Here is a 13669-nt window from a genome sequence, read left to right on the forward strand (position 1 = left end):
CTCCAAAGGATTTATTCCATATGCTTCAATAGCTACTCAATTACCTGTAACCACAACCCTCATTTTCCTTTGATCAGTGACAGTGTGTGGATCCTGCTATTGTTAAAATTCATCAGCACCAATTTCAAACGCTTGGTTTTTTTTAAATAGCGGGACGGTGACAGTATAAACACTCACAGTGCCATGGGGAGCCAGCGAGAGATAATTATATACTATATTTCGTATCAAGGTAAAACAGCGGCGTGATGCCGACTCACATGTGTCAGAGCGGCTCTGAAGAGAATGATCACAGCTCCAAGATGTGAGGATTCTGTACAGCTGAAGGATTAATGAGGTGGATTTTGTCTTCTCTCGTGCCCAATGAAGCTGTCTCCTCCAATCACAGGATCTAAGATGGCTCTAAGATGAAATGGTGCAGCTGTGAAATTTTGTCTCAAATCCTGAAATTGCAAGCTTTCCCCTCTGTGATTGGCTATAATTAGAAAGCTGAAAACCCATATTTATTATATTAGTGTCAGGAAGATGCTATTCCTTGGTATCGCAGATGATAAGCCGGGTATAATTTTCTGTCCTGATTTCCGCCTTTTCTATTTAGCCACAAGTCCCCATATGTTTTTAAGTATGAGCCATCTCTCATGCGGCCGATTTGTCATCGCGACTAGCTGTGACCCACAAAAGTTGTAAACAAATCGATGGCGTGTGAATGAGCCAAACTGCTGTCGTACTATACACATCTGGAAGCTGACATCTGTTGTGTAGTGTTTACTGCAATACATCAAACAATGAATAGAAGCAACAAAGAGGCTGGATAGTATGAGACTATTATCGTTGTGGAAATTAATAAGGATTATGTTTTACCTGTTCTAACACATTCCCTTAAACTAAGAGTGTTATACTGTATGATGGACAAAAACAAGAGAGGTGCTTGTAAGAAAGGAACTCTGTATAATCTATACGTAGAGCAGCCACCATGAAACAAGACTTGTCATTAGGAAGCAGCTCACTCTTTCATCTCCTCTTTTTTTTCTGCTGTTGACAGTACCATCCTTGATCTCGAGGTATTTTTAGTGTATCATTAGATACAGCTGACAAGGAGGAGAGAAAAGGGGTGAAAGAGGTAGAGAGATCCATCAGCTGATTATTTTGTCTTCGTCGGTGTGTCATTTTTACTAGACTCAGGGCCCTTCCAACGTGCATGCTTTCAGGCCTGTCTATAGGATTTGTAATGATGGCTTCCATTGTTGGGGAGGGGGCTGCAATAGATTTTTTTTCTCAAAACCTAATTTAGCTTAGTTTTATGTTTTCCATATCCCTATCTTTCTCAATCTATCAATCAATTCCCAGGAGACACACTTCATATAACTTGTGGAATCTTTAATGATCATATATTGGGCTATTTTCTTCTCCTGACAGAATTGCTTCCTGATGCTACTTTGTTCTTGTCCAACAGTATTAGAATAAGTATGCTTGAAGATCATTAGGTGCTCTTTATCTGCTCTTCACCAAAGCTTCTAGAGATTCCAAATGACTGCTTGTGCCAACCAATGGATCATCATCATTTAAAAGGATCATTTTGGTTGATTACAACTTGGGTCTTGTTTTTCCTGGTCATTACGAATGACATTATACTCACCAAGTCAATACTGAGACCAAACATAAGCAGTCAGATAATCAAATACCTGGAATGTGTTTTTTAGGGATGTGTTATCAGACACCAAAACACTGCAAGGTAGTTTAAAATGATGATAGTATACTCTCGAATGTTATCATGGTGGCTAAAGAAAAGTAAAAAAACAGTAATACCCTGTTTGTGTTCAAAAGTAATTTAGCAGGATGTATTTGATTGGCCACCTCAGCACCTTACTGAATGTCATTTCATTTCTTTTGTGGCAGAAGTCAAGCCAGGCTCAACAGTGCTGTTGTCTGTCAAACTTATTTGGAGAAAACAAAGACGACGGTCACTTCAGCATTACTGAGTCAGCTGACAGTTTTGGGCTGCATTGCATTGCTGTGAGAATAAAATATCAACCAGGAAGTTGAGCTGGAGCTACATATTGATCCATTTAAAGGCTTAACAGACATCAAAACACAGCATAGAGGTTTGTTATATTCACAGACAGCTCTGGAAAGTTGTCACGGCAACAACTGCTTTATCTTTTGTCATGGCGATGGTGAGGTAAACATTCGAACGCATGAGTAACCCACCAGGAATTTCCACCTGCATGTACTGTATGTGATTGGCCAACACAACACCTTGTCAGATGATGTTGCAGTGAAAGTTGAATCAGGTTCAACTTACTTGCAGGATGACCTTTCTTTGTTTTGCCAGAGGTCTCTGCATTGGCAACCCCCTTGCATCAGTTCACTGCCCCCAATTCAAATGAATGTTTCATGAATGCAATGTTGATTTTGAAGTGGTTCAGATCATCTGGCTGAACTGTTGGCTTGTTTATGGACTGTGGGATCATCTGTTCACTCATTTTCCTCCATCCCATTTGCTGTAGCATGTTGCCCAGTTTCTACATCTTAGCAGTTGCTGTAATGAGTACAAAATTGTCATCATAGTGATTGCTACTCACTAAACTGGTGATTAGCTCTATAATATATCTAATATAAACTACTTTACTCTTCATTAGTATTCTGATCACTGTACTCTAAGTATCACTGGTTAGGTAATTGCAGCATTAGTAGTAACCGCAGATATCTGACAAACACCTTCTTTTTTTTTTTTTTACTACTCTGTCTGAATGAAACAGACGTAACATCAACAACATTCTCACACCAACAAGGTGAAGCCAACCCTCTGGGGCACGACGCAGGCGCTCAAAGCAGCTGCTTGCCATTTTAATAGCTGTGTTCCTCTTGTTTGCCGCTTCAGGATGCCTCTTGTCTCACTGATGTGCGTTAAATATGGTGAATGGGGAGCTATTTGTAAAGTGTTCGGCCAATTGGGACTCCCTGAAAGTTTTATCGCCATGACTTTGAGAGGGTCTTGTGACTGATTTAGATAAGAGTGGAGCATAGTGATGTTTGTTTTGTCTGTGTGTGTGTGTGTGTGTGTGTGTGTGTGTGTGTGTGTGTGTGTGTGTGTGTGTGTGTGTGTGTGTGTGTGTGTGTGTGTGTGTCTACACTCAAGTGTGCATGTCAGGGAATTACCTTGTTTCTGAATGATGCACAATCTCTCATCTCTAATGTTTATGTAAAGCAATCACATTGGAGAAGATTAGCCAGTTGTCTCACTCCCTTATTGACTTTTCATAGCTCTGCTCCCATGACACAACATGAGTAATGATGTGAATGTCATTTCTTAATGGAGTTCTGCAATGGGTCTTTTTCTTACCAATGAAACATATCTAATTAGCTCTTACACTCCCTGTTAGTATCCAGTGTTCATTCAGTGTCACAGACAATCAGCCTTTTTTAAATAGTAACATTATATGAGGCAGAAGATGCAAATATAACCTTTTCAGGTGACCTAGTTTTTCCTGCAAGCGTTACTGACGTTTTATACAAAAGGATATCTTGGCAGAAACTCAACTTCTGCTGTCTCTTTCAACCTTCAGATAGCAGCAAAAGTAGTGTGACAACTAGTCTTTTGACAGAAACAAGCTGTCACAATATACCAATGTTGTTCAGTGTTTTAATACCCAGGGAGGGACAGAAGTGACGAGCAGAAGGAGACTTTGGAGTTATACGGTTGCTTCATGGCGTCTCATGACACATTGAGCAGTCTCTTAGCTCCTTAGCCACTAACGTCGAGGCAACATCTGAAAATTTAGATGTCATATTTCTTCCAAGTTTTGAGCAACAAAAAATGGAGAAACAACTATGTCAGCAGAGTCATGTTTTGTCCAACTTAAGAATCATGGTAAATTACAAATTTCATACATGCTCTCATGAGTCTTGTGTTAATCACTGTATCTTGCTTTCATCAAGCTGCTTTCATTTTGGCAAACCCCTCCCTTGGGTTTTAGAATTGAATTCAAGTTCAGTTTTAAAGCTGAATCTTTAAAACCTTTTATGAGCCAGAGCTCAGCCGCAGGAACTCAGAGTGGGTCTCATTGCAGGTACAAGGTCAACAGATAAATAGAGAACATGACTTTCAGGTTTTCACTGGCCAGAACCCAAGGTCTTAAAATATCATGTCTGCAGGTCTCAGACTGGCTTTATCAGTGTGAAACTGTGGTACAAAAACCAACAATCGACCACTGCCCAGCCTTCTACACTTAATGTTTCTAGTTTTGAATTATGATGTGAGATACATGGATAGGCCTGGGTATGTAATCTCAGTCTGTCTGTTGGCATTGATTATCTGGCTTTTTTGCTTTTTCTTTTATTATTTTTTTTAATCACATAGTGATGTAAATCATCAATTGTCCAGTTTTAGACTAGCATTTAGATCAGAGGTTTTCAACAGGGGGTCACGAGGTACGGCGGGGGGTCACGAAAGTTTTGGTTGATTAGACTTTTTTTATATTCCCCCTGGCAATTTTTTCAACAAATTGAAATGTGTTTACACATTAACTTGAATCTAACACACTGTAGTGAACAGATAAATACAGGCAGAAGACATCTTTCAGTCAGCAATGCACCATATACAGTCTATGCAATGCACACATTCAGCGACACACAGGAGCTATTTCAAGCTGGTCACCGGTTAATTCACCGGTTAACACCTGTCCCGCCAACGAGGAGGACCCGCCCCTATCGCTGCTGTGCCAATCACGAGGCCGTACCTTGCACGTGTTTAAAATAAAAACATGAATATATGAACCTGTGTATTACAGACAGTTCTGGGAGTCTCCCGCATATTGACAGCGGCTCCCTGACGCCAGCAAATGGGATCCAATCTCCCTGAATCTGGAGCGAGCAAGAGCTAGAGAGTGACTGCGCGCGCGCGCGTGTGTGTGTTTGTGTGACTATAAATGCAGCGCATGTGAGAGCAAAGCGTCCTTATACTGTAGCTCTGTGTTGCCGCTTATTAGACCGGCTGCACCCCCCCCCACCCCGGACCGACACCAAGTGTAACAGGAACCCCACCTGGAACGGACCTCCCTGAAATTACTTTTTGCAGGTTGGGATGTGTGGTATTATTTGAATATCTTAGTATTGAATGCACAATAACAAGGTATATTTATTATACATGGCACTATAGGGCCAGTTTAATATAAAACACAATTTTATACAAATAAGTGGCAAACATGTTCATTTTCCTCAAAACAAGATATTGAAAAGAAAATGTTGTGATAGTACCAAAGTGTATTGTAAATAAGTTTATGGTAGTTTATTTGTCATAAAAATTCTTAATATTTTTTGGAACAATGCCTCCTTGATTTCAGACAGGATTAGACAAAGTCATTATTCTAATTTCAGTCGGTCATCATCAATTTAACTATCAATAGCCTAAAGTGATGACAGCTGCCTATTAGTCATTTTAATTTAGTTTTTTCTCACTCCATTTATCTTTTTACTTCCAACCCAAATTATTTTTTACTATTAATTCTATAGCTGCAGCACTAGTTGTAGAAGTAGAGTTAAAAGGATTTTCATGCATTTAGCCATCTTTTATAGCCTGCCAGTGTAGTCCCACTGCACCACAGTCCCACATAATAGTAGCGAGCAAATCAGCTTGAAAAGCACCAATTGTGCTGTCTGGCTCTGCCTGCAGAGAGGAGAGAAGATAGGGGTGGTGTTAATTAACAGCAGAAGTACACCACCCACACGCACTCACACACAGAAAAACAGACATATGCTCCCACGTGCACACTGACATACAAACACTCGTGCAGGGGATGGTTGTGTTTTGTCTTCTGCTAACTAGTTTGTCTGGAGTCTGTTTGTGATATCCTCGTGGATTTACAGTTCTGTGTTGTTAAGGCATAGAAGCAGTAAATGCATGGTGGGATCGTTCTGCAGTATCTACCACTGTGTTTAGACAGACACATCTCTAATACAGTCGAATATCTAGCGAGCACGTCTACAAATCCACATCCCTATTATGCCTACTACACATGGAATTCACATCCAATCCATGAAATGGACTTACAATCCTTTGAATTCACTTTAGCTGCCTTATCACAGAGAATTTGCAGCTTAACTGTGTTTGTGTAACACAGCAGAAAGGCTGTGAGCATCCCCTAACAAGAAGAGCCCCACTGGAAAATTTAGTTTCAGAGATTCTACAAACACATTCGTTTATACTTGTGTTTTTCTAAATAATCCACATGCAAATATTGTGCACTTGTAGACCTTGTAGATTCAAATTGTCATATTATTTGGGTTGAGAATTATGACTAATTATTACAAACAACATAAATATGGAAGTGTGTGTCCAGCGGGGTAACTCCTCCAGGACTCTCAACCCTCTGAACAAGAGAGGCTGATCATGGCTGTGATGTTTAGTGTTGTTATAATTGTTATTTTACTGGTGCAAGCCTGCCTAATGATCTTAATTATTATGAGCAGGGCAGGTCTTTTCGAGTTTAGTGATTGGTTTGCAACCCAAAGAAAACACAGCAGTACTACACTAACATACAGAGAGAAAAGGGGGAGCATGTGATGGCTGTGGACATTGAGTCAAACAGTGACAGTGAGGTTTATGAGAAGTATATTAACAGCTAGAGCTCGGTAGATGAAATGACTATCACCTAAGACAGGGAGTCAAATTGTTGACAAAGTAACTTAAAGATTAATTGCAAATTGAGGTTACAGGTTACATAAAACATGGTGGTGGTAATAAGTTTGTGGAGGGTTTAGTGAGAGTATTTCCATGCTCCCCAGAGAGTCTACTTTGATGGAGTATAGAGTTGGGTGAACAGTGGGTAACTTTTTGATGACCTAATTTTACACTATCTTGAAGTTTATTTTTTTATGTTTTATGCATGTTACTTGAGTGATTATGTTTTGGACTTTGAGCACTGCCAAAATGCAGATGACCTACACACAATACTGTCCTTGAAAACCATCACTCTCTTCTTAAATGCACCTGTGCTACTCAGCAAATCTTGGCGCTGTTTACAATTGTTACCACATTACCTCCCCCAGCTCCTTCAGTTTTGGCGCTGATCACTCAGGTGGTGATCAGCTTGGATTCTTTTGTCTTACATTTGAATTCAAAGGAGGCATATATTCACGTAAGGTTTCAAATTCGATGTGAGCTGACCTGTGTGCATGGCTGAATGTCAAAAGGGGTTTTAACACACAGTGGGCTTTGCAGTCCACAGTAAGGGATAAATTGAATTGTTCTTTGTGTCTGACTCTTCACTTTATATGGTTTGAACATCAAAGATGTTTGATTCAGTCTCATCTAAATGAAAGAGGTGTCCTTATTTTGAAGCTGGTCTTTTCTAAAATTCTGATGGAGAATCTGAGAGAGTTGTATTTTCCCAGCACATCAGGGGTCTTTGAACATGATGCTGGTCCCGTGGAGATGTGTCAACAATCTGCTATTTTATGGTTGGCTTGCATGTCTGATGCTTTATATGCCCAAGTAATAAACATTATTTGTATATCAGGAGTTAAACAGCATAACACCAACATAAATTATTGGACATATAAGTCTTTTCTCTTTTTTTTTTCAATCGTAATGGTGAATTCAGAAGCTGAAGAAGCAGTGAGTAATGAGGCCAGCAGGCACCACTGATTGGCATTCGTGATAAACATAAATGACTTCCACACTGAAAACTGGCCAGCAGCAGGTTGGCTGTAACCCTGTGTGATTTCATATTCTTCCAGCAAGTTCATTCTTGAGGCTCATTTATTAGCATTGCCATTCATTTGCTAGCTTGCTCATTTATCAAATCCATCATTCAAATTCTACTGTGAGTTCAGTTCAAGTTCAAGATATCCTTATTGTCCCCGAAGGGGCAATTTGTGGTGCAGCCAGCAGCAAAACAGTAAGCTAAAGAAAAATACACTTAGTTATAATATGGAATTCCCATTCAAGAACCACACACCATTTAAACAAAAATACTAGAAATATAAGGGGGGGGGGTTTTAATTAAAACTCGTATTGAATTTTTTATGAGCCTACTGTATATTTTACTGCACATCTAAACTGATGGGTGGCAAAGATTTAAGACTGTATTACTGCTTTGGAGACTTCATTTTATTCCGCCACAGACAGACACCATAATTCTCCCTTAGCAGCTTGTGTTGCTTTTATCAGTCCAGTCATCATCTGCAGCCTTGGGCATGGACAAATGACCTGGAACCGACAAGAAAAATCCCATTTCATCTAGAACTTAACATTGCAACCCTGGCTCACCTTGAAGCTAATAATATAGCCAAAAGAAACTAGCTATTTCTATGGCCCGAGTGGGTTTTGTAATCACATGGTGATGTATTATGTGAAGGTTAGGGTTCCTAGATAGGACCATTAAAGCAGTATCTCCAGTGTTGTAGTAGTGCCTGCTTTCAATGTAAATTATTTTATCTGAAACCAAAGAAAAAGAAAAACGTACAAGAGAAGGTATTTTTCTCCTTACTTATCTATCCGATCAACCTGTTAAGACTTACTCTACCAGAACATGCCTGTTGAGGACCCTTACAGTGCTCACTCGGAGTGTTTCAATCCTCTCAACTGTGACAAAACACACTCAGGAGAACCCTGAATGCGGTGAACAAAGCGACTTAAGATGTGACATCAAGAAAGGGTTGAGTGGGAAAGGATATGGAGGATCGAGAAGACCGTAGAATGAGCAACATTCAAAAAACTCTAAATGTGAACAATTACAGAGCAGTAGGCAATTTGACTTGGTCTAAAGACACTATGATATTGTTTCCCTGGAGTATTATTAGCCTTTCTGCACTATTCTTTCTTTTCTCGTCAAATTCTCAGCTTAGTTGAAGCTTTAATGAGGCCTGACGTAGTAGACAAAAACGTGTTTCCAGGTGAGGAAACTGAGGTAGTATAAGAACATGTTTTAGAATCATTTAGTAGTGTGAGACTTACTTATTTTGGTCACTGCAGATAACAAACAAACACTTTTCTCTTAAGGGAGACCATTCAACCTGCCTGTTTCTATAGCTAATGGTACAATAACTGTGTGTACATAGACATCCTTTGGCTAAATTCTTCTTCAAATAAGGCCTTACACTGTTGTTGTTGTTTTTTATGAGAAAAGTTGTATTTAATTTGGGTCTGGTGAGTACATATAACTACAAAAAATAGCACCCAAGTTGAAAAAACTGAACTATCCGATAAGTGGCAATTTTGTTGTAAATTACTGCTGAATATCCCTATATAAGAGGAAGTATATGAGGCTAAATTACACAAATGCAATATATGGCACTGGTCCTTCTATCTCACTTCCTCAGTGGGTCGCCTTGTAACTCTGCCTCGTTTTTTCACTCCTTCTCTGGAACTTCCTCTGTCTCCCTGGAGTTAGGCTGGATTAGGGCTGTGCCCAGGGCAGGAGGCTGTATTAATAAGACATACTGCCACGGAAAGGTATAGATCAGAGGAGAAAACAGCGCCCTGGGCTAATGCACAGCAAGTGAAGGTAGAGGAGAAAAGAGAAAGTAAGGACAAGAGGGGGAGAGAGCTAGAAAGAGATAGATTGAAGGAAAGTCATAATGCCTAGGGTACTGTGAAAGAATAGATGGCTCTCAGTCTTTGAAAAAGCAGAAAACAAAGGTGAAGAAGGGATGATAAGGTCTAAAATGATGAACTCAGCAGGAGGGCTTATAAAAGGGCAGTGATGGGAAGGATTTGAGAGATCTGAGGTATATCTGAGGTATATCTGAGGTGTCGTGGGGCGTGTGGATAAAAAAGGAGATCAGCGATTTGGTGAGATGAAAAAGGTGCCTTCAAGAAGTATACAGTGTAGGTCTGACTTTTTAAAATTAAGCCCCACTACAAAGACAGAGTAAGTCGAGAAGCAAAATAAAACTCATTCCATCACTTTGACCACTAATTTATCACCATATTGTCTTGTCTTTTTACTCATTCAAGCCCCATCAGCCACAATTACCATTTCATATATATAAAGGTAGACCGTTTATCAAGATGCCAAACAGAGTTAAACTAAAATAATGGAGCATGGAGGAAAAAAGCAGGACCCTTTTATTTAGCACCGTGATTTCCATGAAGGAGTCCATTTTATACCCTTGTTAGTATGCTGATGGTTTTTAACAAGGAGACAAAAGTCTGAAACTGCTCTCCCTAGCACATTCTGAATTAAAGCCATTGTAATGGTAATTTTGTCACCTTAATGGACAATTAGATATGCTAGCCGATAGAGAGCACTCTGCATAAGAATCTCTGGGTTCTAATTACCTCGCCAAATGGCGTGGTTGCGTGTGTGCTTATGGATCACTAAAGCAATAAGACAGAGGAGCGTAGATAGATTGAAGGTGAAAGGGGGCAGTTGCTGTATTAAACTTATCCTTCCCTGATAAAGGCCTGATGGATGAGGAGCTGTATGAACTTTCATACATCTGTCAAATAATGGCTCCTGTCAAGGGTTCCTCTAGTGGCATTAATTCACTGTGTTTGCGCTTTTGTACACAGGCACATTGAAAGCTGTGTTGTTTTTTCAATGATATCATTAAATATACCTTTAAAATAACATATATACTGTATGGTGGTCTCCTAATGACACTGTACATTGTGCAAAGGTGTATTAAAGGTCCTGAAAACCCTTTTTTAAATCAGCTCATTTTTGAGTGACGGGATCCTACATAATTACATCTTCTTTACAACAGCTTTAGTTATTTAACATAAGAAATGTATGCATTTGTGTTTTTGTGTCAGCTGTCCTTACTGACTCAAGTTGCATTTTTTGACTATTTTTTTCCAAACTTTAACTTGTATTGTTGCTTATTGAGTCATAATGTAGCCTACATAATACTTAAGGTTTGAGATTAGACCTGTACTTTACTTGGTTAATATACGTTACTCTATATCTTCAGCACAGTTGATAGGGAGGTTGATCAATAGTAGTCAGTACTATATATGTTAATTGTACTTGCTAAAAGTTGCACTAATATGCTTAAAATGGTTAATTGTAATAATGTTATTACCCTTGAACAGTTTGAGTATTTTGGGGGGATGTCCTTACAACATCCCCTAGTTTGATTCTGGCTGGAGACCTTCATTGCATGTCACCCAACTTCTCGCTCCCCATGTTTCCTGTCAATCTCGACTCCTGCCATCATCACAATAATAAACTGCTATTATAAAGAGAAACAAAACAATGTCTTCTGTAAATATGAAGCAAATTGGACTGGAAATGTGCTAATAATTATCATTGTACATTCCATCACACTTGACCTGCAGCTGCAACAGTGTTTGGGGAGCAGGCAGTGTTTAATCACTGTGTGCTTGAAACAAAAGCCTGTTAATGGCCAGACAGTTTATGATTGAGTAGGGAGCGCTTAATTCGACATGCCATTGCGAATGCGTTAAACATAACAAGACTTGCAGTAAAGCTTGATTAATTTTTGAAGCCAAAATTGTGAGCACAATCACTACACAGCTAAATGGGCAGCACAGACATCAAACTGATAGATGACCTTTTGATATGGTTGTACTTTCTTGGCTGCTGATAAAACTTTAAATTACATACTAGAAAGGTAATAAATTGTCGTATCTCTGAAAATGTAATTATGTTGTCAACAAAAGACACAATACTGTTAACTTCATTAAACATTCATTAAAACTTCATTAAACAATCTTTTTGTTTTATTTTTCATGTCGACAGCTACAAGGAGGAATCTTTACAGAATACTACATTTCAACTAAGATAATAAACTCAGTTAACACAATAACAACATCAACATTAATAATTACATAAATGCTGTGAGATATGTAGAAATATGCTAACATTGAGCAGTGGAATAAAGAACATAATCACAGAGCAAGTTCATGACTTACTCAGCTAAAATATGTTTTGCTTCCAGTGTTTTCTGTCAATGACTTAGGATAGTGGTTGTCTCTTTCTCCTGGCAGTAATTTGGCTTATTTTTTTTAAGATTTGGAGACTACACAGGGTAATACTCTATACACTGTATATTTTTATGTGATCAACAAGAGGATTTGTTGTTTGTTTGTACCACTGATGATATATATGTATGCATTTCAAGACAGCTCCTCAAAAGTGAAGCCAAAACATCTTGATCAACCCCTTGTGGCTGGCTGCAGTATAGGTCATAAATCCCGCCTCCTCCATGTTAGTGGATGGGCCAAATTAAAAAATCAAAGTGCACGTCAAATACATTTTTCCCAAAGATAATTGTTGTTGTTTTGCTGATGTTTGTTCAATCACTCATTTATCTGAAGTTAAAAAAAAAAAATTGACGATATAAAAAGGGGATGTGACATCATGATTGACAGCCATGACAGCTGCTCTCAAACCTACGTCAGTCTAGTGTGCAGACTCTGCCTCCAAATGACGTTGGCAAAGTTGAGAAAGTTGGCAGCTTCCTGAAAGGAGATATTTAGGCTTCACTTACATAGCAGCAGGAAGTGAAAATACATTATACATATTTATACATAGTCAGTGGTTTGCACATTTTGGTCATGATTCAAAGAATACCTTCTCTCCCTCTCTTACCTCACAGGTAATGAGTTATTGTACCGTAATCGTGACGGAGATGTCGTCAAGTTCAATGTCGACACTGATGACAAGACCATCTTGGTGCATAACAAGAAGTTTGTAAGTATTTTATCATCATCTCTTTGTCTTTCTCCCTCTCACACAATCACAGTACTAAAAGCCTGACCATGGCTGCCCATGAATTAAATTAAAACTTTTCTTATAGTGTCAGCAAATCAAAGAACCCAAAGCACTTTTTTATTACAAAGTTTAATCAAATGATCTATTATTGCTGTGAAATGTGAACTGCATAGTTAACACTTGGGCCTCGGTTATGCTGGAGATGTGAAAATGGAGATGTAGGGCTGCAGCGGCTTGGGTGACGACACACAACATTATGTCCACCATCAAGTCGCCAAGCCCTAGTGCAAAGATTAATGCAACTCCCATTTGCTTCAAGAGCCGAGCAATCCGTCAAACGCAGTCATTTAAGGAGTAGTCTAATGAAAAAAATACCACGCATGGTTAAAGGTTTCATCTTTTTGTCTGTTTTTTTTCTCTCCTACATCTGCCTGTGCTTCTCAGGAAATGTACAAAGCCAGCAAGTATGAGGTGTCTCCTGACATGAAGCATGTGCTGCTGGCCTACAACGTTGCACCGGTGAGCTTCTCATTTGTTTGCTTGTTTTTTGAATTAGCAAACTGACAGCCAAATATGTCAGCTGCCTCCATTGGGGGGTAGGGTATAGGCTTGTAGTGCAGCAAAGGAAAGAGAGGGAGGGAGAAAGTAATCATGGTGGGGTGTGAAGGCCTGTCGCACTCCGCTGCCTGTCAGCAATGGCGGCGGAGCCAGCACAGCAGAGTGGAACTGTAGCAAGGGAGGCAGAAACACAAACAAACCCCTCGGCGCTGCACAAGCTTGCAGGGACGGAGACGAGATCAACAGTAGAAAGAGGAAGTATCGGCTGGCACACTGCCACATGTGTTGGGAAATGTAATATAATGTTCACCTACAGCCATAAATGACTTCATATCATATCCTGGTAAGCGTGTATTGTTGGCACGCCTGATTGCAGCTTAGAAGATTCTGACTCTCTGCTAGCAACCTTCTTACACACTTACATTTACACA

The 13669-nt window shown here is 39.5% G+C and overlaps 1 protein-coding gene across 1 annotated transcript in view; it reads left to right on the forward strand.

Moving 5' to 3' along the window:
• LOC128382037 (dipeptidyl aminopeptidase-like protein 6) overlaps window positions 1-13669 on the forward strand; it is a 131106-nt gene that overhangs the window by 93312 nt on the left and 24125 nt on the right. The window contains exons 4-5 of the mRNA XM_053342013.1: window positions 12565-12659; window positions 13125-13199. Coding sequence (XP_053197988.1) covers window positions 12565-12659; window positions 13125-13199 — 170 coding nt within the window. The remainder of the gene's footprint in view (window positions 1-12564; window positions 12660-13124; window positions 13200-13669) is intronic.

Source organism: Scomber japonicus, chromosome 21 (assembly GCF_027409825.1).
Source record: "Scomber japonicus isolate fScoJap1 chromosome 21, fScoJap1.pri, whole genome shotgun sequence".
In the NCBI taxonomy this organism is placed as follows: Eukaryota; Metazoa; Chordata; class Actinopteri; order Scombriformes; family Scombridae; genus Scomber; species Scomber japonicus.